General features: G+C 47.5%; 1 protein-coding gene across 2 annotated transcripts in view; it reads right to left on the minus strand.

Moving 5' to 3' along the window:
- The window catches only part of DKK3 (dickkopf WNT signaling pathway inhibitor 3), a 46009-nt gene that overhangs the window by 11361 nt on the left and 8066 nt on the right, over nt 1-26582 (minus strand). For both annotated transcript variants that reach the window (XM_003910212.3, XM_003910211.3), the window contains exon 4: nt 24074-24157. In XM_003910212.3, coding sequence (XP_003910261.1) covers nt 24074-24157 — 84 coding nt within the window. The remainder of the gene's footprint in view (nt 1-24073; nt 24158-26582) is intronic.

Consider the following 26582-nt stretch of genomic DNA (forward strand, 5'->3'; position numbering starts at 1 on the left):
AAATAACCCTTAAGGGTCTCACCTCTTAATACTGTTAAAAAGGCAATTGAATTTCAACATGAGTTCTGGAGCAGTCTCTGACTCTAATTCCCCCAGCATGTGCTTGACTCACAGCTGCCATTCACGAAAAGAATAACAGAAAGTTAGCTGGGCATGGTGACATGCATCTGTGATTCCAGCCATCTGGGAGGCTGAGGTGGGAGGATCGCTTGAGCCTGGGAGGTGGAGGTTGCAGTGAGCCAAGATCGCACCACTGCACTCCAATCTGGGTGAGACAGTAAGACCCCATCTTGGAAAAAAAAATAACAGAAATAATGAACTGATGAGTAGATGAACCACTGGTCATAGAGCCTTAGAGCCCAATGGTGTTGATGGAAGAAAAGCTCAAATTTACACACACATCTATAAGAGCACACATCCTTCCCTCATAGCTCTCAGAAGGAAACAATCCTGTTGACATCTTGATTTCAGACTTTCAGCCTCCAGAACCGTGACAGAACAGATTTCTGTTAAGTCATCCTGGTTGGGGTACTTTGTGATGGTAGCCCTAGCAAACTAGTACATGTGGCTTCCCTCCATACAAGCCAGTAGCCCCAATCTCCTCTGTTTTAGATTTTCCATGCACAGTCAGCTCTGCTCCTAAGCCTTCAGCATCTTATTGCTAGAAGGTGACAGAGGGGTGGTCAGTGGGGAGGTACTGGTGCATTCCAAAGGATGTTGAGCCACAGGGACCAGAACAGGGTCTCTTGGCTGAGCCAGGCTCTGGCGCCTCAGCCCCGTACACATTCTGGTCACTGAAGGTTTGGGTGGGGCATGTTATCTGTGGATTACCATTTCCTGGCACCCTGGGGGTGGCATGGTCATGCCAGGCCCTGAGCGCTCCCAGGATGAACAGATGGTATAATTTGTGAGATAAACAAATATCCTCTTCTGGATGTGGGACTGTTCCCAGAACCCATGGGTGGGGAAGCAGCTTGGCCCAGGCACCCTCCTGAGCAGAGGTGGTCCTCTGGTAAAGAGCCAGCAGTGTGGGTGAAGTGGCCAAGGTCCTGGTTCACCCAGGGCTAGGGGCATCCTGGGATGCCAGACTTGCAGTGCCAACACTGGGAGAGTCCAGGCACAGTTCCCCACTCCCCACTGGGCCCCCATACTCCCCTCTACAGGCTCTGTCGCTGCACTTGCCATACTGCTCAGTCACAAGTCAAGACCATATGGCACAAGTGTATCTGGGGCCATGTAGGGCTGAGACAGGCTTTTGCACACACGCCTGGGTTCTAATACACGTTCACTTACAAGCTAGGTGATCTTGGCCTAATTACTGAGTCTCTCTGGGTCTTATCTGTAAAGCAGGGAACCTCGTGAGGTTACTGGATAGATTAAGGAGATAACAGCTGCATAGTGCTTAGTGGCCTCCACTCACTCTACCCCTAGAGTGGATCTCTATTTGCAGTGCTTAACTCACAGCAGGAGCTCAAAGGATGGCCTCTCCTGAGCTTAAGTGTGGGCCAATGGGTCCATTTGTTAATGAATACATTTCTACTGAAAAGGCCCAGAACATCAGGCTTGAGCCAGTGCCCTGCCCATTACCAACAGTACAACTTCCTGCTTCATCCTAGAGCCCTCTGCTCTGGAGGGGAAGACAAGAAGAAGGAGGACAGTTGTAATGGAACCAACAGAGGGCCCAGGATGGGCCAACTACCAACAAGGACAAGGAGACTGCAAGGGACAAAAAAAAAATAGACACAATTCAATCACCCTTGGGGGCTAGGCCCCTGGGCATCCATCGCCTCAGCTCATCCTCACACTATCCTGTCTTCCAAAGTAAGCAAGAGAAGCCCCATTTGACAGATGAGGAAACTGAGACAGTACAATGAAGTCACTTGCCAAAATCAGAAGAAGTGGCAGAGCTGCACTCAAGCCAACTTCTGCTCAACTGCAACCCAGTGCTCTATGGTGCTCTCTCTGGGAGTGGGTGGGCTGGGTCAGGGCCCCAGCCAGGGGGCAGGAGGTGGTAGCGTGAGGCAGGAGGTGGCAGTGTGAGGCAGGAGGGAGCTCTGAAACTCTCAGGGAGGTGGAGCACTGCCAGTTGTGCCTGCTGCAGGAGGGCAGGGTCCACAAGGCTGGCCCTGGCACAAGGTGACTGCAGGATTAGGAACAGTGCCCTGAGGAAGAGCAGCAGGCAGCCTCCCTTTTATCCTACAGGATTCCCAAGTCAGGCTTTCCCCATTCCTGAGAGTCCTTTTTTGACCTTAAAACCAGGCCAGTCACAGAAGCCTGTAAGATGCACATTTGTCTGGAACACAACAGGGCGCCTCCAGTCTTTCCTGGATGCTACACTGGAAACTCTCAGCCAGCCCAGGAGGTGGGGGCTGCAAACCTCACTGAGGGGCTCTAGCCTGACCCACTGCAGAGACTGCCCTGTGGAAAAACCCAGGCAGGAGCCAGGAGCCCCTCGGTGCCAGCTATTATTATTCTGAAGCGCTAATGTCTGCAAAGGCCTGGCTTGCCTGGGGCTGCTCCCACTAATTTTCTTCCCTAAGTCACACAGCCTAGGAAAGACGAAAATGCACCCCGAGCAGAGCTTGGCACCCCAGTGGAGAACACTGCTCCTAACCCTTTAGTGCCTGTCATGCCTTGCTCATTCAGGAAATAGTCCTGGAGTTCTCTCTCTCCTCCTATCCTCCCTCTTCCCCTTCCAATATATACAGCTCCCACCTCTGGGGCTCCTCTGGGAGCCTCCACTCTTTGCCGGTCCCTGGAAAAGCTTGTTCCCTCCTCCAGGATTCTTGTCCTGCTGCCAGGCCACCGAGAGCCAGCCCTCCACACACAGAGCCTCCCAACATTCTTTCAGTCTGAGTGGCATTTCCTCTGGAAAAGTCAGATGCATATTTAACTCCAAAGGAAGCGGCTTGTCTCTACTCATCCAAGTGCCTGTCATCCCGCCTGGGTTGGCAGCTGTGGGGAGAGCCCTCTCTACCCACTCCCCTCAACACTTCTCCAGGGACTTAGGGTCTGCACAGCCCCCACCACCTATCCAAAGACACGCTGTGTGGGTGGAGCGACTGAGCCTGACCTGGGTCTATCCTTCCCCAGACACACTGAGTCCACAGTTGGCACTCCACATGCAGAAGATCAGGAGGCTGATGGGCATTTCAGGCCCAAATGCACTGACAAGTCCAGCAGCACTTCCAGGTCTCCCAGACCCGCTGCCTCCTCAATGGCTCCTTATTCCACTTGCATGGGACCTCTTCGTTTAGGGGCCTCAAAGTGGGGAACCTCATGAGGTTATTGGACAGATTAAAGGAGATTTAGTCAAATTTAGCTAAGTCAATTTTATTTAGCTAAATTTTATTTGCCAGATTTAGCAAATAAAATTACAAGATGCCCAGCCATTGCTGAATCTCAGATAAACAATGAATAGTATTTTCATATAGTATGCCCCACCACATATCGGGATAGACTCATACCAAACGGTGTCTTTATAGAAACCGTATTTTATGTGCCAACTGGGATCAATGAAGATTCAACAGGTGCATTTCTTGGAAGAGAGAGAGTGGGGGCCTTAAGCAGGAGAAGATCTGACGATCCTGATCGAAACGGACCTGATTGATCGTCTTCGGATCGACGATCGATCCGATCTTTATTCTGGTCGATCTGGCGCGCGCTGCTGCGCGCGCGTCGCCAAGCGCGCGCGCGCGCGCGCGATTTCTGCGCCTGCGCCCGCGCGCGCGCGCGCGTCCTCCTCCTCTCCTCCTCCTCCCTCCCTCCTCCCTCCTCCTCCCTCTCAACACTTGGCCTGGCCTTGCCTTTACTTTATTTCTTGCAGAGACAAGTCCCCATGCTGCCCGGCCGACCTGAACCCTGGCCTCATGATCCTCCCACCCTGGCCCCAAGAGCGACGGGACTACAGGCATGACAAACCATGCCCGGTGCTGCTCCTAGACACTTGAGAAAAGGCCTCTGGATTCTGTGTGATGATAGGGGTTGTCATGAAACAATCATAGCCATAATGGCCAACATTTATATTGCTTCTTAGATATTATTCCCAGAGCTGTCCTGCATCCTAAGCATTAACTCATGTGATCTCCAAACAATCCACTGAGAGAGGACTGTTATTATTCCTGTTTTACAGACGAGGAAACTGAGGGACAGAAAGGCTGAGTAACTTGCCAAAGTCACACAGCTAGTGAGTGCTGGAGCCAGGATGTGAAGCAGCAGCTGGCTCTCCTGCTAGGTCAGGCAGCACATGGGGGCTGGGAACCAAAAAGATGGCCAGGTTGAGTATCCCAAGGTAACAAGAGCAGCTACAGAGGTGGGGAACAGGTTCACTGACACAAGGAAAGGCACAAATCATGACAGTGAACGCCTCAGACTCTCCCCAGCCTAACTTTTCCCATCCACTCAGGGGCCTTGGCCTCTGTTCCCCAACCCACAGGGAGCTCCAACTGTCTGTCCCTTGTGTCAGGAAATGGAGGCTGGGCGGGGAAGCCTTGGCAGGAGCAGCCCCTCACAGCTGCTGCTGTATATGCTCAAGGCCCACAGGCCTTTCAGCTGCTGCAAACTCCAGGCTGCAAACCCCACAGGGCCTACAGTGTCTGGATGCAGCACAGGAGAGCCAGCCCAGGTCCGTGTGAAGTCCCCCACGTGACTTGGAGAGAAATGCTTCCGGTCACAGGCGGGTAGCCAAGTTCTCACCAGGTTCTCAGGAACTGAATCTGGATGTGGATCCCAGGAGATGAGTGCCAGAGAGAAAGGAAGCTGGTTTCACTCCTAACTCTACCCTCCTGAGAAGTCTCTATTCCTGCCCAGCTCCTGCTAAGGCCAGGAAATTGGTGGAAAGGAGCTCTGGTGGTTTGGGGCTCACTGGCCTGGGGTTTCCTCCCAGGCAGGGAAGGGCCTTGGCTACCCTCACAGATGCTCCCACCAGTCCTACCTCATCCTCTGCACAATGTGGCAGCAAGGAGGCCAGCGTCCAGCCACCAGCCTGTCTCCCTCTCCCTCAGACTCCTTTCTGCAGCCCCAGTTATCTGCCTAAAACACAAACTTGATTATGCACATCATTGATCATAATTGTTCAGAAAGCTGCTCCAGCCGAGGGGCCCTGCAGAAGGCTAAGGGTTGCACAAATTCAATCAACACATAATCAGAGGAGACAGCCCGCCTTGCAGGCCCTGGGAATAGTCAGCCCGCATCTGTGATTCTGGCATCATAAAAGAATGTGACAAGGAGAGAGGGAGTGAACAAAAGGTGTGTCCCCAGTGACCCGGGGAGAGGGAGGCCTGGAGCTCCGTGGCAGCTCTCTGCTCTGATTGCACCAGGCACCCTGGAACCCATGATGTCCCTTCAGTGATCTCAAGCTCCCTTGGCTTTAATTCTCTCACCCAGCAACCTACAGAAAACCAAACTTGCCCCCCAGGACGCTGACACCACATAAGGGGCATCCTGGGTGGGAGTCCCCACTTTCCTGCCACTGGAATGAGATGTTCCTCACCCCTGCCAATTAATAACCTGTGCTTTTGGTTTACACATTAGTGAGGTCGGAATTTAGTGAGCAAGATTGCTGAGCAGGTCTGGTCTCTGAAACTGCAGGGCTTACGGGTTCTGGACTGTAGCAAATTGACCAAGGTCATGAGTTCCCATAAGACTGTCACCCTGAGCACATTCTACCTCACAACTGATTGTCTCTCTACCTTCTCCGGCAACCATGACCTGGAGTCCAAACTGCAAGGTATACAAAGCACTTAACAGTCAGCTCCCAACCTGTTTTCCAGTCTGATTTTTCTGACCTCCCTAGGACCCAGATTTTTGGCCCATGCTTTTAGAATGCCCTTGCCTCCCTTATCTGTCAATTAATCTTTAGGGAGCAGCACAGATGTCTCCTTCTCAAGGAAGCCTTCCCTGACTCTCCCACCGGGCAGCTAGCGCCTCTCTCCTGGGTGCTCCTCAGCCCTGAGTACCCACCCCAGTTGGGTACTGAGGGCTGGGGTGACAAGGGGAGGAATAGTTCAGGGTTCAAGGACCAACAGGTGGTTATAAGACATGCCAGGACTCATGCTGGGAAAGCCAAGATTCAGATGGGAGGGCTGTAAGTGCCCACAGTTGGTTTTTCTCTCTGAGGGGTGGCCCTGTCCAGGCGACCCATGGCTGGTTGATCACTGGTGTCTCCAGGCAACCCAAGGAGGGAAATGCCTCAGTCCCTAAAGCCCCCAAGACCTGCACTGAAATCACTGGTCTCTTCTCCACCTAGAACACTCATAGCTTCTTTGATTAAGGGATTGCTTCTAGAAACAGAAAATAGTAGGGGGTTGGAAGGCAGCATACCAGCCCCTCAATCATACCGTCCTTATCCTAGCAGAGCACTTGGCTCTAACGACTCACTTCTAATGAACTGACTATGGAGGAAGTCAAGCTGCATAACTTCAAGGCTGGGTTCTAAGAGGCAACACAGCTTCCACTTGGCTCTTTCCCTCGTCAGGTGCCTGCCCTTTGAACCAAGCCACCATGTTGTGAGGAAGTCCAGGCTACATGATGGGGCCAACAGCACAGGCAACAGCCAGGAGCTTGGGTGAAAAGAGCCTCTGGATGTCTCCAGCGCTGGTCATTGAGTCTCCCTGGCTTCAAGTCAGAGGTCTCAGGCATTACGGAGCAGAGACAAACATCCCCATGGTACTTGTCCAAGTTCCTAACCCACAGAATCCAGGAACATAATAAATGGTTGGTTTTTTACCGCTAAGTTTGGGTAACAGATGCCCAGAACATGGTGCATCCAAATTCACCCTCTGCCTTGCCAGCCTTCCTGCTGGGCACTTTGAAGGTGATGATCTCAGGGCTCGGCAGGTATCACCGATGCCCATGGGGCTGGGTGGGGGTGCTGCTCCCCTGCAGCAAGGCTAACCAGAAGCAAAATCATGGTGGGGTTTGTGCCCTCAGCAATCACACAGTCATCTACAGAAAAGAGGCGTCTCATATCCCTCTGTCTTATCCTTCTCTCTGTCCCTCCACTTTACAGCTCCATAGCTGATGTCAGCAACTTTTCCATCTCCACTTTGCCCCTGCCTGGCCTTGGCTAGGACCCCTGGGCCTTCTTGGTTGCTCTCCAGGCCAAACAGGTTTGATATTATCATCCATGGCTAGCAGCTCCCCGCCCCCAGCAGAGCTTGCATTCCTATGAACCCGAGGACTTTTTATAAGATATCTGTCCGTGTGGATGTCCTGGTCTCTGGATCAGCTGCTGCAGGTGCTCCCCAGGGTCCTAGTTGGTCTCTGAGGAAAGGACCACCCCCATTCCCAGCCTTGCCCCCCATGATGCTGGAAGTTCATGGTGAGGGCCTCTTTTTTAAAATAAGTGTTCAGGGCAATGAACAGCAAGACATCTGGAGCTGCCTCTGGGGAGTGGTGTGGGTGCTCCAGGGTCACTGGAGGAGTCATGGGGGCCTCAACCACGATGTGTCAGAGGCGTGAGGATAGCCCTCCCGGAAGAAATGCTGGAGGAGAGAGATCTGGGGAATCGTAACAAGCCCTCCTAGGGGAGATGACAGGCCCTGCTGGGTAAAGGGTCTGGGTGACATGCCAGGTCTCCTAGGAGTTGGCAAGTTAGCAGAAACATGTCCCACCAGCTTCCACATGGCGCTGTCTGAAGGGTGGCACCTGCTCTACCCCAGCCTCTCCACACACTCAGCTACCTCCACAAATCTCCATCGCCTTTTCCTCCTTTTCTGGCTTCGGGGTGCAAATAGCACTCTGGCTCACAGCTTCATCCATAGCCTGCATCTCCTTGTCTCCAGTCTTAGCCACTTTTTGGGACATACCAGAATTGGCGGACCCCTCAAAGCTGACACCTGCCCCAGGCTAATAATGTTGAGCCGTGGCGGGAAGCAGCACCCTGCCGTGGCCACAGGGCTCTGGGCCTTCTCACTTCCATGGGCCAGGGAGACCATGGCCAGTCCTCAGGCCACAAGCGAGGATGATGTCCCGACACAACCGTGGTGGGCAGGGTCCAGGCAGGGCCTCCTGGGTGGCCAGAGTTTATGTCTCTTTCCTCAGAAAACTCCTCTGGAGGCCCTAATGAAATCCCCTCTCTCTCAAACACGGCAATTAATAAGATTAAGTTTAGAGTGAGTCGCATGATTTACCTGCACCCAGTTAAGCCTGGGAGTGTTCACAGGATCGGTTGTACTATTCCTTCATTCATGCAAGGGAAGGAATGATGCAGGGGATGAGGGCTAGGAATTGAACAGGATTCAGGGACAGGGTGGAAGTACATGCTTCTGCTTTTCGGTAATTACAGAAAGCCAAGCAGGCTCTGAGAGTGTCCTCACTGCCCAGCCTCATTTTGATCACATTCAGGACACTCCCCCTGCCCTTGGGGATGGATAGAGTTTCTCCAGACTGACTCAGTTGGTTTCTTGTTTGCTCTTTTTAGATGAGTCAGTGAGCTGACTTGGCCTAGCTCAGTCTCTTAAATTTGGTTTTCCTTTGCCTTGGGAAGGAAGTGATAAATGTGCCAAGTCCCTCCACACTCTCAGCACTTGGAGATAGTGCCTATGCAAGAGCTGGTTCCTCAGGAGACAGTGCTTCTGGGACACAGTCCCTAGGCACGTGTCCTTGAGAGAACTGGGAGGTGATGAAAACTGCATCATCTTTTGTATTTTCTCTGTCCATCCCAAAGGCCTAGGGCTGGAGCCTTCCATGGGGCAGGTGAAATCTCTCAGGAAGAACAAAGTTCCGGGGGCTGTGGCCTGTAATCCCTCCTGACATCACAAATCTCCACTGGATGTCATGTCTGCATCCTCCAGCTACGCCATGGGTAAGACAGGCCGCAGAGGGAGAAGGGAGTCAGAGGAGGCTTCACGCAGCAGTTGAGGCTGCCAAGCTGCGGCCACGGGCCAGGGGCCTTCTCCACCGAAGATCAGCCTTGGCTGCAGTTGTGAGCAGCAGGAGTCAGTGCAGGCCCCTATCTGGGCTACCCTGGTGTCAAACGGTCCATCTGGGAGATCCCCAGGATGAGTTGGGCACTCCTACATCTGAGACGGAGCCCAGGCCCAGCATTTTCAAGACCACCCCCCCACCCACCCAACAACGCTGGTAATCAGAATCTTCTCAATCTTCAGTTTCTTGAAAATGGCTCTTCGTAGTCTTTAGGATTCAAACCACCTGAATGGGGAGGCTGGCGTGACTCAGGGAACCTCAGGGTTAAGTCTTATCTATGATGGTGGGGATGTCACTCCAATGAAGGCAACAGACAGATCCTTCTACAGCTTCCCTGCTGCCCACTAGGCCATATCTATATCTGTGACTAGGAGTGACTAGGAGGCCCCAGTGTGGACACTGGCCTTTTAAAAATAAGGGGTCTTAACTTTTTTTGTCCTAGGAACCCCTTTAACACCTAGATGAAGCCTGTTCTCCTGTTCTCAGAATAACAGAGTTAGATGAATAAAGGTAAACATACAGGATTACAAAGAAAAATGGTTGCATTGAAATCGAGTTATCAGAATATTTTGAAAGACAGTATTTTATGGGCTTCTTATGAACACACTGGATTGCAAGACCTATCGGCAACTCTGACAACTCTCTTCATCTCTAAGTGCTGAGCATAAATGCTATTTTAAGATATGTATACCAACAGTAAGAGAAGATAAAAATATTTGTGATTGCTACTGGTACGAAGTACTGCTAATAATACTGTGGTTTGTTGTCCACATTTCAGATTAAAGGAAGTGCTCAATTTAATTGAAAAGTAAGTGAAAATAAAAACACATTACTTTTCCCGTGAGTTGTATCCAGATTAAGAAAATAATTCTGCCGTATGCCCAAGGTGAAGAACCACTGCTTCAGTGCCCCTAATCCATTGCCCTCTTTATAAATACAACTCAAAGAATTCGCTCAATTCTCTTAAAAAAAAAAAAAAAAGGAAAAGGTGAAGAAAATCTAAAGCAGAACAAAAACAGAACCAGTTTGTTTTCCCTGGGCAGAAAAAAAGTCACTTCCCCAGCCCCCTGGCAGGGCTGCTGGGTGGGGGACCGCACCTGGCATTCCCTGCCGAGCCTCTAAGGAGCGTCCAATCTTCTGCCTTCCAGCCTCTTCCCTGCCCTGAGGAATTATTCTTTCTTTCGCCTCCAACACTACCCACAAAGTTCTTCCACAGTGAGGACGGAAAGGGGTCTCCCAGAATTTTTTAACTTTTCAAGTTAAACCATTTATGCTAATGAGCCTGGGAAAAACTTTAATTTGCTTCAGTGGTGGAAAAACATATGCTTTGACCTCATTTTGCTCACAAAAGGCCATGTCAAATTTTGCTTCACTTTTGTGGGATGGCAAGAAACATGGAAAGCTTCAGCTCCAAGGAGGAGGCCATGTGCAGATGGTCTAGGGAAGGAGGTCTGGGCACACCCAAGCTTCCTATTCCAGACACCCTGGAGCCACCCATCGTCATAATGGCCTTGGTGCTTCTTCTGGCTGGAGCTAGGAGATTCCTTTGTGCTCCAGCACCAAGGAGCCCAGCCACACCACCAGGGCTGCCCCGTCTCTCCAAACCAAGACTCAGACAACAGGCTCTAAAATGACCAACTCCCTCTACAGTGAGCTCCCAAAGCCTGCTGTCTTCCTCAGTTCTTGCTGGGCAAGCCTGGGTAAGTCATTTAACTTCACTGGGTTGCAGTTTCCTCATCTGTAAAATGGGCATGATAAAACCTCACAAGCTATGTTGTCAGAAAGATTAAGGGTGATAAGTAGGACCACATTTCATGGCATGTACCAGACATTCTGTTACTATTAGTGACCTTCCCACCATCTGATCATTTTGCAAGGCAGTGTTCAATGTACTAGAAGGAGTCGAGGCTTTGGAGTAAGACAGATTATTTGGAAATAATTATAAATCCCAACTCTGCCACTGACTAGCTGGGTGACCTTGGCAAGTCACTCTGAGTTTTTCACTCCTTATCTTTAACTCAGGGCTAGTACATCGTGCTGTAGGTGGGTTTGGTAAGAGTGAAGGAAAATAGCTCATATGAAATGATCACACAGCATCTTAATGTATGTGCTTAATGAATATTTTGTTCTCTTTCCTTCCTCTCACCTTCCAAATCCCAGCAACACCATAGGGGTGCAGGGAGAGGAGAGCAGCTCTGCACAAAGCAGGCACTGAGTATGACTTCTGGCCTTTGATTTGAACTTTCTGCTACAGGATGTGTGTTCTCTCTGGGGAAGGAGGTCCCCACAGATTTAATCAAAAAAGGAGGACCCTGGAAACAATGGAAAAAGCAAAGGCTGCTAGGAATCTCATGCACGTGGGGCTGAGCCTAAGTTCTTCTGCTTGCCAGGCATGAGAAGGATAGAATCTGCTGGCCTCTGCCCATCCCAGCCACCCGGGGACCCCTGGCCTAGTGGGCAGGCCCCTCCGCCATCTTCAAGCCGGGGTGTTTTTCTATCCTAGCCACTACTCTTGTTCCTGCCTCCTTTCTGGGAGGGCTTGAATTATGAGACTATGGAAAATTCAGGCTGTTTTCCCTGTGGCTGTATTTTCCACATCGCATCACTGAAATGTGTCAATGGCCAACCTCTTCAGACACGGAAGCATGCCACCCACTTAAAATGCCCCTCTCCTGGTTTAGAATGTTCCTTTTCAGCAGCAGCAAGTCTGACATCCCATCAGTGGTGAGAACAAAAGGAAGTGGGTGTGAGATTCCACAGTTTCCTAATCATCTTCCACTGAGATCTTCTCCCCTGAGCCCAAGGGGCTCTGCCATCCCTGGGAGGGGAAAAACATATAGTTGTCCTTTGTGATGTTGGTTTTCCATCTGAGGCCTTTGGAAGGGGGAGAGGCTCAATGACTCTTGAGCTCAATGACTCAATGACACAAGCTGTAACTCGGGAATGGAAAGTTGGGGATCAAAACAACCCAACATTATAGCTGCAAACCATCATGACTTTATCAGTAATATATCTTTTTATTGAAATGGCCAAAATTTACATCTGGGTTCATACTCCAGTTCTACCATTTTACCATCTGCCATGATTTTTGGAATTTAACTTCTTTAAACTCCAGTGTCCTCATCTATAAAATAATATTATATCTACTTCATAGTGTTTTAAGAATTAGAAAATAAAACATGTAAAACACTGGGTATACAGCCCAACAAACAGTAGGTGTCCAATAATGTAGATGAGTGAACAAAGGCAAGAAAAACAGAGGTTCATTTTTTTAAACAAATCAAACTCATTTACATACTTACAGCTCTTTACAGAATTCTATCTTCAAGGACTTTTACTTCTGTTTCTATTCCCCAATTTGCACCAAGGTCACACAGCTTTCATCTACTATGTATTCAACTACTGAATGCCTACCCATGTCCAGCACAGACATAGGGATACAGAGATGACACATGACAGGTGAAGTCCCTGCCTTCCCAAGCTCAGTCTTTAGACAATTCTTTATGAACCTCTACATTTTTTTCCCTGGGCCTGAGAACACCCTTTCCCGGCTGGTCTTCACCATCTTTCTCAGCATTAGGTGGCCCATTCTCTCAATTATTAATTTGTTGAGATATGACAAAAACAAGGGCACCAAGACCCTGCTTCCTGAAAAAGGAAATTCCAGGTCCACCATGCAGTAAAAGCTGAACTGAACTGGAAATAAGGTTCCAGATCTGATGGCTGCATGATTTGGAGAAAATTATATCCCCCATCTCTGTTTTCTCATCTGCAAAATGGGAGGTTTGGTCTGAAGCAGGGGTGGAAAATAGGTTTCAAGGATAGTCCTTTTCCAACTGTCAGTTGCTGTTTGAAGTGCTGTGCTGCCTCAAGTGCTGAGATTATCTGGGCTCATAAGGAAACAACTCTGCGATTGATTAGCAATGTCCGCCATGTGCCTGGCAGTGCGGTATGGCAGTGGATGGCCACATGTGTTCCTTCCTGGTTTAGAGGAGTTAAGGGGACCCTGTGAATTCTACCATTTACAATTGTGTGACTCAGTGAAATACTGTTTTACTTTATCTTTGGCATGAGGCCTGTCTTTACACAAATAGCTTTTTCATCTGTTTGGTCTAGCACCTTAGCCACCATCACCTTTCAGAAGCCTTCTCAGTTACTGTTTCAAAGCCACAGCAACCTTACAATAAAATAAACATATTTACTGATTTATCACACTCATATTCAGTAAACTACTGCTTCCTGCCACAAGGGGTCCAGGAAATTAGGTCAGAAAGGAGAATTCACACTTATTCAGCATCTATTAAACACTGTTTTCCAGACATTGCCTCCTACTTGTAAAACACCCTCCTCGAGCAGTCATTAAATCCTCCTTTCACAGAGCAGGAACCAATGCTCACAGCCATGAGGGAAGTTGCCCCAGAAGCAGGGATTTCAACTTGCAGCAGTTTGGATTCCAAATTCTACCACACTACGTTCCCCTAAAACGTACCCAAATATCTTGTTTATTCTTTCTCTTCCAGGAGGTGGAGGTGAAAAATGAAACTGACAGTAGACCAAGCAATGAGATCTGAGCAAACATTTAGATGACTCAATCTCCATCCGTCATTTTTCCCACAGTCTGCTGGGGATGTGACCAAGAGTAGAGGTTTCCTGCCTGATTTGAGAGACCAGTTCATTTATTAGATTTGGGGGCATGACTGTGAATTCCCTGGGAGCATTAAACATGTCTTTTTGCATTCCCCACTTCCCATCCTGACCCAGTTCCCTTCCGCTGCTCCTGGCACTGACCCTGAAAGAGGAGATGGCATGACCAGGGCCTCTGTTGGCACTGTCCCCTGGCCTACCTCCCGGGAAGCCCTCACTACCACTGGTGGGAATTAATAAACAACCATCATCACCACAAAACCTCCTTGGAGGCCTGAGTCCCCCATAGGACCTCTTGGGAGTCTGGAGCCCCTTTACAGGGAAGTGGGAGGCCCCTCATGCCTCTGGGGAGTCTTTGAGGACAACATGGAGAAGGTGAGGGTGGGGCTCATAAAGGACGGTGTGGAGTGGGTGTTAATTCCTGAATGATCAAGGAAATCACATCTCTGGATCCCCACAATCTCCAAGATGCAGCCTGAGCCTGCATACGCCCAGGCCTAGGGGAAGTTTTCAGCATGTTGGCTATATACCAGGATGAGGGGTGAGAAACTCAGGTCAGTGGCATCAGTTAAGCTTTAAAAACACTCCCTGAGACTATGGTTGCCACACTGCAGCGGCAACTGCTGAAAGCAGAGTTGGGGAAGGCACTGCCTTATCCAAGGGCAGCAGGGGCCAGGAATTTTGAGACAGTCCTTCAGCTCACATTGGGCACTTATGTCTTCTAGTGCCTATAGTCATGAAGACTGAAAGGTTGAAAAAAAACTTTTACCTTGTGCCCTGCTGGTGGGAATGCAAAATGGCGCAGTCACTATGGAAAACAGTATGCTGGTTCCTCAGAACATTAAAAATAGAATAACCATATGATCTAGCAATTCCACTTCTGGGTATATATCCAAAAGAATTGAAAGCATTTGATATGAAAGAATATCAAAGAGATATTTGCATACCTGTGTTCATAGCAGCATTATTCACAATAGCCAAAAGGTGGAAGCAACCCAAAGGTGCATTGACAAATGAATGGAGAGACAAAACATGGTGTGCTACGTATATACACACACAATGTACTATCATTCAGCCTTAAAAAGGAATGAGATTCTGATACCTGCTACAACATGGATGAACCCTGACGACATTATACTAAGTTAAATTCACCAGTCACAAAAATACAAATACAGTATGATTCCACTCATATGAGGTACCTTGAGTGGTCAGAATCATAGAGACAGAAAGAAGAATGGAGGTTGCCAGGGGATTGGAGGAGGCGGGCATTGTTTAATGGGTATAGCATCTCATTCACACTGCTGAATTATATGCATAAACATTGTTAAGATGGTAATTTTATCTTATATACATTTCATCACAATTTTTGTATGTTCCATTAAGAACACGAGTCTTGGAAGTTTTGGAATCAACAAGACCTAAGTGTTTCATTTTATTTCTCTTTTTTAGTACTGTCTCAGCCACCTACGAGTTCTGTTTTATAATTTTCTCTGAGCCTCAGTTACTTCATCTGTAAAATGGGGTCAACTGGGTGTCTGCCTTGTATCATTGTCATGTGGATCATGTGAAGGAATGCAAATCAGATCCCTGGCACAGTGCCTGACTAAATAAGGGAGTACTGGGAAATGTTGTAGCCCTTGATGTTATTTTAAAAACAAAACAAAATGGACTCAATGAGTTTTTTGGAATGATGCCAACAGGTAAAGAAGGACAGGGCCACATATTTGGCAGTCAGGATACAAAGACTCTATGGTGAAGGTTATCCAGGACGGTCTGGAAGGATCCCCAGGTCCTGAGAGCAGTGGACAGCCACACACCTGCATGGAGGAGCTGTTGGGCCCGACATGCCCAGGCTACTCAGAGACCACAGAAATCAGCTTGTTCTGCAGCCAACACCATCAACCTAATGAGATTTCAAGTTCAATCACTGTCACTTATCTGGCCTGTCTACTGGCACCAAGCAAAAGCAGAGTGCTCCATTTCTAAGTAACAGTTCCCAGATTTCAAGGCCGGAAGCCAGGTTTTTTGCAGGGTACAGGCTTTGGAGCCCAAAGGGGCTCAAGCCTTCAGCTTCAGCAGGATTAAGCAAAGCTTCACCCCCACTAATGTCTGTCTTCCAAACCATGTCTTCCTGGCTCTTTCCTCTAGGGACTGCATGAAGGCTCATTACAGTATACAGCACAGGGCATGGTAAAGTACTGCAGATGCAGGATATGTTCCTAACTCAGCATGTATTCCTAACTCCTTGGCATGGCTCTTGAAGGCCTGCCTGATCTCATCCCTGCCTCTCCCCAGCTTCATCTTCTGCTCTCCCAAGCACATCTCCAGCTCTGACATTCTAAATTGTTTAGTGTTCCTGCAACATATTCTTATTTCCACATGTCTCCTTGACTTTGAAGAAGAAATACTTCTTCAAGGAATATCCTTCTTCCCCACAACTAAGAATTCCTAGACATCATTCAAAATACAACTCAACTGCCACCTCTTCCAGGGAGCCTGTCAAGAAGTGTGAAGGGCCTAAGATTCTATTCTATTTGCAAGATGATACATGTGCCTGCCACAGTTTCATGGCTTCTAGCAGAAGACATGAGACTTCCGGGTCAGAGACAAAGGGCTTTATTTCAGCAACACAAAAATAGCATAAGCCTCTTGTCTATATCAGTTCTCCTTGTCTGCAGGTTCCACACTGCCACATGGAGGAGTCCAGGTGGATGCTGCACGTGCATAGGGTTTACATCACACCTAAGGAATCTCAAGCTCAGAGAACCCAAACCTTTGATAATGGACTGCAAGAAAACCTTCCCTCTGCCATGAAGGGAGAGCTACCTCTGTTTTTCAAGGCCACTGCCTATAAAACACCCTTGAAAAGAGGGTCTGGAACAAGAGGTCAATTAGTGTCAGATATAGTGTGGATATTTGTCCTCTTTAAATCTCATGTTGAAATTCGATCCCTAGCATTGGAGGTGGGACCTAGTAGAAGATAGCTAGGTCATGGGGGCAGCTCCCTTACGGGTGGCTTGACACTGTTCTCACTCTATCGGTTCCCATGTGTTCTGATTGTTAAAAAGAGGCTGGGCATAGTGACTCATGCCTACAGTCCCAGCACTTTGGGAGGCCGAGGTGGGAGGATCTCTTGAGGCCAGGAGTTCAAAACCAGCTTGGGCAATATAGTGAGGCACTGTCTCTACAAAAACAAAAAACAAAAAAGAGCCTAGCATCTCTCTCTCTCTCTCTCTCTCTCTCTCTCCTCCCTCCCCCGGCTTCCTCTCACAATGTGACGCCTGCTCACCTTCATCTTCTGCCATGAGTGGGGGCTTCCCGAAGCCATCACCAGGTGCAGATACTGGTGCCATGCTTGTACAGCCTGCAGAACTGTAAGCCAAATAAACCTCTTTTCTTTGTAAATTACCCAGGCTTGTGTACTACTTTCTAGCAATGCAAATGGACTAAGAAGTGCCTTTGCTTATAAAATGAGCAGAAACGAGAGACCCATAAAGAACTCTCTCCCAAGCAAGTCTTCCGTGGCTACCTGGTTTTGCCCCTGCACCATGCCCCCACAATGCCCTGTGCAACCTTTGCCTTTCAAAGTTGTGCATCCATATTAAAAGGACTTGTTTATTTATTTTTTTTGTCCACTACTAGCCTGGATGGTCTCTGATGTTAGAGACTGTCTTTTACAATTCTCTGCCAAAAACGTAGCAAGTATTCAAAGAATGTGCAAATAAATGAATGAATTAATACTGATAATTTTGACAGCCATGGATTGGGCTACCAAAATAATCAAAACATAACAAATGCCTGCTATTTACTGACTTCTTATTCTTTATGTTCCAGGTATTGTATAATATATTGACCTGGGTTATTTTATTTTATCTTCATGACAATACTATATGGAAGGTACTTTTATTAAGCCCATTTTACATACAGGAAAACTAAGGCTTAGAGCAGTTCAGGAACTTAACCAAAGGCACACAGCTAAGAAGCAATAGAATTGCCATTTGAACTGGATCTGCCTGTGCCCGAGCTGTTAACCACCCTGAAGTGCTGCTTCTATCAGCAGTCATCTAAATCTTGTTTGTATTCACAGGGGTGGAGGCAGTAGCCTGCATGTCCCCACCACCCACCCCCTGTGACTCAGCCCATCAGCTGCCTCACATAGACATTGAGCACTCAAATGTTCCTGCTAGGACTTCCCACCTCCCTAATCACCTCACACTGGAATAGATGGTATTTGGTCTTGGGCACGGCCTGGAATGCAAAACTGACCTTTCTCCCTGACAAAGAAAAGAAGGAATAAGATAAATTTGCAAACTCTACATTTGATACAACTTAGAGTTCTCAAACAGCCATCCCCCATGCTTATAGTTCTTTGACCTAATAATCAAAGAAATATGAACAAAAAGAACATATCTTTTTTCTTTGCCTGTCATATGCTCACGCACTGTTAACACCCACTGTAGGTGAGGGCTGGTGAAACACAGCTTCAGAAATTGATGCTAAAAATAAAATGGGTGTAGCCTTCCTAGAGGAAAATTTGTCAGTATCTCTCAAAATTTTAGATATGGACACCCTTTGACTTAACAATTTAATTTCTAGCATTTACACTGAAAGTATTTGCAAAACCATTCAAAAATATAGAGAGATGTTTACACCAAAACTGTAAATTCACAAATTCTTTTTAAAGAAATAAATCTATAAAGGAAGTCTCTGCAAGCTTAAAATCCTCTGGAAAGATCTACTAATGATTTAATATACATTTTACCAGGATTTTTTATGCATACTTTTTTCTAAAAATATTTCATACACCTTATATGTATATTTCGTATACTTTAAATATTATATATACTGTTCTGCAATTTTTTTCACTTAATGTTCGATTGAAAACAACCTTTTATACCATCTCCACAGTATTAACTCCACAGTATTTTGATTTTAGATGTGAAATCACTTCTATTTAATGAATTCCTTCTTGAAAGATACTGAGGTTGAGGAAAGTACAACTTAATATACCAGGTAACAGCACAAAAAGAAATGCCTACCCCATAAATATTGCTCACCCACATCAACTTTATTTATTTGGGAATTATTTACCCATTTCTGAGAATGATACAGAGCTCTTCAATTTTCCTTATATATATTTTCCTACTGAATAAGGCATGAGGGCCTTATATTTAGCCATAAATCACAAAGTCAACACAAAACATAAATCTCGAAACACAAATGTACCCAAACTTTGTGTGGTTCTCAGACTATGGAACCAAACATTCACACAAGCCTATGCTGTCAACCTCAGGACAACAAGTCTGTTTCTTTCAGCAGAAACCAGTATCACCCCTTGCCAACTTGGGGCCCCAACTTGGAACTTGTCAGTACCCAACCATCGCCTATTCCCCTGGTCATTCATTATGACCTATCCTTCCCTTTGTCTGTATCACCAATCCCCAACCTAGACATATACGACAGGCACCGTTAGGAACAGCAGCGGGATGAGTCAGCCTCATGGCCAGGAGCACAGAGCTTCTGGCAGAGCACATCACTCAGGAAGCGAGGCAGGCTGCTGCAGAATGAAAGGAGCTGGAGGCTACAAACGTCAGAAGAAAGATGCCTGTGCCTGTGGAGGCCTTGCGCATTTCCCCCCAGTCTCATGCCATTCCTTTTTCTGTAAAGTTGCTGGGAACCAGCCAATTAGAACCCAGCTTTAATTACTCTTCAGTAATAATGAACCTCACACAAAGAGCTTTTATAAACTTTGCCACACTAGATTCTCACTCAGTCTTGTGAAAGTGGGATCATTAGCCCCATTTGATAGTTGAAGAAACCGAGTCACAGAGAGCAGAGCTTGTAAAAGTCAATGCAGGGCTCGAACCGAGGTCTGCATCTTGCCTTCTTCAAACTTCTTCATTCTGCCTCAAAATGGACAGAAGGGAAGGGCTGCATTTCCTGGGACCCAGCCACCACCCCAGCCTCCCTGGACCTTGCAGGTCTCCCCCGGAGGCAGATCCTCTGGGGACTGATTGAGTCCCTCTAGAGGTGCCCCACCCTCCCCTGGTGCAATTCTGTTAAAATAATAAGCCCCCAGGGATTCCTCATCATGGTACCCTCTGACACTCTATTAAATGAATGGAGTTCAGCATCAAAACCCAGGGCGCAGAGAGAAAACAAAGCCAGCACCCCACTGTCCACTCTGGAATGAATGAACAAGTTGGTGTCAGGGAAGAACTTGAGGCCTGAGGGAGAAAGGCTTGTTCCACACACTTTCCTCTCCCACTTTCTCGCTTGGTCTCTCTGGGCTTGGAGGTGATGGGTGCTCACTACTCCATGGGAAAAGATGGCCATGGTTTAACATCCCGCTCTCCCCAGGCTCCAACACATTTAACAGGCAAAGTATCCTCACAACAAGCGGTCTCACACTTGTCGAGAACTCCATGGTCACTGTCCTCAGTCTGCTGTCCCAGTCAAAAAGCCACCACCAGCACTGGAAGAAGGAAGTCCCTGGGTCACTCAAATCTCTACAGGCTGGGTGCTTTTGGCAGGCAAATGCATCCACCTGTGGCCTCAGAAGTCTGTTGTTTGTTTGTCTCTAGAGACAGGGTATCACTGTCACCCAAGCTGGAATGCAGTGATGCAATCATAGCTCACTGCAGCCTCGACCTCCTGGGCTCAAGCGATCCTCCTGCCTCAGTCTCCTGAGTAGCTGGAACCACAGGCACGTGTCACCAGGCCCACCTATTTTTTTAATTTTTTTATTTTTTGTAGAGGGGTCTCAATTTCTTACCCCGGCTGGTCTTGAATTCCTGTCTTCAAGTGATCCTCCCACCTCAGCCTTCCAAAGTGCTGGGACTACAGGTATGTGCCACTGTACTCAGCCTCTCAGAAGTCTTGGCCAGTATCTTGGAGTTGCTTGTATATGATTGAACCTATAGCTTCAAACGAGGTGTGTTCACTTAGATACAACCCAGCTCACTTTTTAACATTATATTCTAATGTGAAACTAGAAGGACAAAACATGCAGGATGTGCTAAGCCTTGTAGCTGTGAGTTGGATTTTAAAGAGGATGCATCCCATAAAAAGGGTGCCTTGGCTAATTGGGCCAGACTCTTCCTATGTGGGGACACAGTTCCATAAATAAAAGTGTCCTATTAATGCACAATGGCTTGCCCACGCTCTAGCTTCCACATGCTGTGCAAAAGCAGCGCAAAAGCAGCGCAGCATCAGGGCGTCTGCCACTGACCTGTGAAGTGGGGCAGGCGGCAAGTGCAGCACGAAAGCCTCACAACAAAGACATCAGACCACATCTCCATCAGCCGAGGTGCTCAGGTGAAATAACAAGCTGTAGCGTCCTTTTCCCCTTTCACATTTGAGTGTAAAAACAGACCAGGGCCCTGCACATACTGCGTGCAATTTCTAGACAGGCATATAGTGTTACTCTGTAACTTTCTGTGAGTCTCCTCGGGTTACCATACACATTAATACACATTCCAGCATTTGAAGAAAGGAAAGTAGAGGGTACGTGGTGATTACTTTTAATTGAATTCATCTGGAAATTTTAAATCCTGAAAATTCAGCTCCCGTGTGTAGTATTTTAAGGTTTACACAGCATATGATTTGTCCTTTGCCATGGCAAATCTCCCTTTTCCCTCTGAGAGAAAGTTTCTGTAGTGTGTAATGCATTTCAGAGTCAACTGTAAAAATCATTAAATTGCAAAATGATAGAATAGGACAGTGGTGAGAATGCAGAGCCCCCTGCATTCCTTTGATAGTAAACTAGTCTTTATCGCTTTCTATTCAGAGAATGGAGCTCCGTGTCTCTGTAAAGACGTTGCTGAAGCCCTAGATCAATTGTGTTAGGACGACGGTGAGCCCAGGAATAGGAAGGCGGTTGAATGAAAGAATTCTGTGGACACGGGAAACGAGATCTCACTTCCCTGACTCTGGGCAAGCCACTCCAACAATGAGTGCAGCTCTGTAGTGAGGCACACATGCCACCTTTTCTGCCATATGACATCCTTTTCACAGGTGGCTTGAAAAGTCTCCAATCTGTTCTCCAAAGCCCTGCGGGATCTTCCAGATGCTGGCCAGTGAAGCGTCAGATGCCCCGGGTCTCCCTTCTAGTTAATCAAATGGGAATTTATTCTCATATAGAAACCCAATACACTCACATCCCGTGGGTCTCAGCAGGCATCAACACAACCTTGGTGAGCCTCCAGCATGTGGGGTTCTTAGATCTACTGCTCTCCCCTCAACCTCCTGCATTCTCAGAACTGTCATATATGGGGGTTCAGATTCTGCCCTGCACAAGGGGGCCAAGGTGTGTCCTCCATCACACGATGGCCAGAGGAGACTGCATGGGCAACTGTGGAGATTCTGGGCCTCCCAGATGAGATCTGAAGCAGAGTACACAGGGGCACACAAGGCCATGCATGCTTGGGAAAAGTGACACACAGCACAAAAGTGTAGGCAACCAGTTTCTGCCCCAAGCATGCCCTTGGCATGTTCAAGATCTTGTCTCTTCCCCACCCCACTCTCAGAGTCTCAGTTCCCCTGACTAAAAGGCACCAACTGGACACAGCTGCCTTGTTGAAGGGGTGGAGGGGGCAGCAAGGGATGCAGGTGTGGCAGCCTCATGTGCACCTGGTCCTCCAGCAGGTGCAGGTGTGCTCACAGGCATGGCTGCTGCCCTCCCCAGAGCACAGCTGTACCATTGTGCAATGATAGATTAAGTTTTTTTTACTTGAGAACAAAAGATTTTTTCCTAATTCACAGCCCTGTGAGTTCTCTTTCCCCTGCCCTTTTCATTCCACAACTCTGCTTGGGCCTCAGTGCTTCATCAAACCCCCAACACAGCCTGAGATCTGGAACACTCTAAACCGCTTCCCTCTAGAACCATGATCATATCCTATGGCTGGCTGGTTTTTGTTTTGCTTTCTTCTCTCTCTCCCATCTTTGGAAGCTGGCCTTCCTTCCATCCCTGCCTTAGTTAACCTTGTCTTTGTTTCTCTCTCTTTTTTTTTGTTTTGAGACGGAGTTTCGCTCTTGTTGCCCAGGCTGGAGTGCAATGACATGATCTCCGCTCATCGCAACCTCCTCCTCCCAGGTTCAAGTGATTCTCCTGCCTCAGCCTCCCGAGTAGCTGGGATTACAGGCATGTGCTACCACGCCCAGCCTATTTTTATACTATTAGTAGAGGCGGGATTTCATCATGTTGGCCAGGCTAGTCTCGAATTCCTGACCTCATGATCTGCCTGCCTCAGCCTCCCAAAGTGCTGGGATGACAGGCGTGAGCCACCGCGCCTGGCCAACCTTGTCTTTGTTTCAGAGGCTCCTGTACTGTCATGGCTGGGAGAGATGATGGACATTGTTACCTCACTTGAAGATGGGGAAACCAAACCGAGGTGTCCTGACTGGTAGGACAAAGTGAGGCTTCTAGACCCCACAGCCAGTGCCCTTTCCATTTCACTGCACAGTTCCTCACCCCCACCCCCAGGCTCCCTTGGATGGTGGGTCACTACCATTGCACACAGCCAACTGGACCCCCAGCCTGCTGTAAATGTTGGCCAGCTCCTGACATTTGAGCACTGTGCCAAAAACAAAGAAAAAAATCCATCAGCCACTAACCAAGACAACACCACCTTCCTAACTGTCATCAGTACACTGGTTCTCTTCCAGCCATAAGACCAAAAGAGGTGGGGAAAATCATCAGTGCCCTGGGAAGGCTGAGGATGCATAAGCCATCTGGATACAGAGGGGCTGGCTTGCAGTCTCCATAAAAAAGGCACACTTTCCCTGCTGGCCACTCCTCAGCAGGCGTGTGCATCCGAAGCCAGCATCTCTTTGAGAAGACGAAGTGCAGTTGAGCCACCTCTGGTCTGGGAGTTAGGAGACCAATGACTCCAACCGGGTCATCTCCTGACCTATGCCCAGGTTTTCCTTCTGTGAAATCACACCCCTTCCAAATTTAGGACTCTATAATTCTGTGAAATCCATCCTGCCTCTGGATTAAGCAACAGGCAACTAACAGAAGCAATCACGGGGGACCAGAGCCTAGCCCTGGAATGGACCGACAGCCTTTTCCCCTTTAGGCCATTGGGCTCCACATAAGGTGTTCTTGTTCTCAAACTGCCTGACCAGAGGTGGGATTACAAAAGGGGTGGCCATCCCAGACGCTTTGGGGATTTCACCACCTGATACACCAGGTCTCTTACCAAAGTCCCAGTCAACATGTCTGGTACTCGCTTGTCCCCCTTTCAAAGCTGACATGGGCCATGCAAGTGACCACTCAATTTAATTTCTCTGTTGTTTCTGATGCCAAGTGCATGAAGGCGTAACCTATTACTGGACTGCATCAGTCTGGTCAGAAATGTCGGCATTGAGGGATCTTAGTAGAAATGAGTCAGGAGACTCCACTCCCTCCTGCCCATGGTCTGCATCTGAGTCACCTGAATGGCAAACTGAATGAAAGTGAGTGTACTGGGGTGTAAGTACAGGGGAAATTACAACTTACGTGGCTCCTTCTGCCTTCTTCATCTCCCACAGACGTGATAACTGTCTCTGAAAAGACCGTTTGGCCAGTCTGGTTGTTGGTTATCTGTAGTAAAACAGGTACAGTGAAAGTAAAATAGAAGGAATTCTGGACAAATTCCACAAGTTGTTTTCGTGTTTTGTTTTCCAATTTCTGAAGCAGCGGCATCCAGTATAGGAGTCGAAATGCCCACCCCGCTTTCTTTCTGAGTTCCCTCGGCAGCTGTGAGATGGGCAGCTTCCCCTGGGCACAGTGATAAAAGATGTTAAGAGTCAGCCTCATAGGGTTGCTATGAGGAGGAAATGAGGGGATCTGGAGAAATCGCTCCACACAGCGCCTGACAACCAGCAAAATGCTCAAAGATGTCAGCTCTTTCTATCATTCTTGGGGCTCATCACTTGAAACTCAATGTCAACTTTATTTTTAACAAATTACAAGTCTGGGTGTCTAGTTGAACATCTTTCATGAAAAGCAAGCAGGTTTTAGCTCTAGCAGCCCTACCTGATTCGAGTGAATGGTTTCATTTCATCAAGAAAGTGCTTAAGTACAATGAGAGACTTGTTCCAACATTGCTGTATCTATTGTCTGCCTCTGATTCTGTAACCAGGTGCAGGCATCTCAAAGCTAAGTCTAACAGAGAACCCAGGCTGTTCTTGCCCCATGAAAGGTCATGTCTAATGTTTGGTTTGGTGATGAAGGATAGAAGAGATGTTTGGTCACCTGACCAAGATGGTGAAACCCCATCTCTACTAAAAATACAAAAATTAGCCACAGTGGCAGGTGCCTATAATCCCAGCTACGTGGGAGGCTGAGGCAGGAGAATCGCTTGAACCTGGGCTGCAGAGGTTGCAGTGAGCTGAAATCGTGCCACTGCACTACTCCAGCCTGGGTGATAGAGTGAAACTCTATCTCAAAAACAAACAAACAACAACAACAAAAACAGAAAGAAAGAAAAGAAAAGATGCTGGCTCAGGAGCTAGGAGATGTGTATTCTTTGAGCTCTGGCTCAGTCGCCAATAACCATCTAGTATGTCACCTGGAACAAATCATATCTTTTCTCTGATTCAAGATTTCCTCACTTCTACATCATCTTTAAGGTCTCTGCCAGCTCTAACATCACAGGAATCTGCAGCCAGGACAAAGTGGAAACTATTGTACTAATTTGCAGAAGGGAATCAAATTCTAGTTCTGAGAAGGTAAGGACCACATCTTAATTACCATGCTTTTACATTTTTACCTAAATAATTCCTCTCCCCAAAAGAAATGATCTCTTCCTTTATGCCAGCTTTTTATAGAATTAACCAATGTCATATTTTTAAAAATTCTACCAGCCTGTACGTATGGGTTGCATGACTTATCAGAACCTTTATTATAACAATTTGTATATTTCTTAAATCTCCAGAAGAAGAATATATAAGATGATTTCCAAATATGTTTCACTACTACTGAGCCCTTCTTTTATGAAGCATTGCATAAGGCTAGTGTTTTTTGTTTGTTTGTTTGTTTGTTTTTTGACACAGAGTCTTGCTCTGTCATCTAGGCTGGAGTGCAGTGGTGTGATGATCTCGGTTCACTGCAACCTCCACCTCCTGGGTTCAAGTGATTCTCCTGCGTCAGCCTCCCCGAGTAGCTGGGACTACAGGTGTGTGCCACCACACCCAGCTAATTTTTGTATTTTTAGTAGAGACAGGGTTTCGCCATGTTGGCCAGGCTGGTCTCAAGCTCCTGACCTCAGGTGATCTGCCCACCTTGGCCTCCCAAAGTGCTGGGAATACAGGCATAAGCCACCGTGCCTGGCCTTTTTTTTTTTTTTTTTTTTTTGACAGTTTCGCTGTGTCACCCAGGCTGGAATGCAGTGGCGTGATCTCGGTTCACTGCAACCTCTGCCTCCAGGTTCAAGTGATTCTCCTGCCTCAGTTTCCCGAGTCGCTGAGATTACAAGCACGTGACACCATGCCCGGCTAAGGCTAATTTTTATTTTTTATTTTTGGATTTTTATTAGAAATGGGATTTCACCATGTTGGCCAGGCTGGTCTCAAACTCCTGACCTCAAGTGATCCTCCCACCTCAGCCTCCCAAAGTGCCGGGATTACAGGCATGAGCCATCACACCCGGCTGAAGATTAGTGTTCTATAAAACCCATTTGAGAACTACTGCACTGTGTTGATAAAATAACTTTATTATAACAACAGTAATAATAAGAATACTGGTTTTTGCATTGCACTTTACAGTTTACAATGAACTTTCATATACTTTAGGTCATTTGACCTGCACAATACTGTAATGTAGATGTTGATATCCTTATTTCACAAATGCAGTTAGTGAGAATCAAGACATTTAAGTAATTTTTCAAAAATCACAGTAGAGACTGGTAGGACTCACACTCAGGTATTCTGACATTTACAAGAAGCAACTTTAAGAAGCAACCAAACCTGTTGGTTAATTATTGTCAGAAAGGATGGCTTGATATTGGGTTTGACAAGAATAAAAC

Source organism: Papio anubis, chromosome 12, assembly GCF_008728515.1.
Source record: "Papio anubis isolate 15944 chromosome 12, Panubis1.0, whole genome shotgun sequence".
NCBI lineage: Eukaryota > Metazoa > Chordata > Mammalia > Primates > Cercopithecidae > Papio > Papio anubis.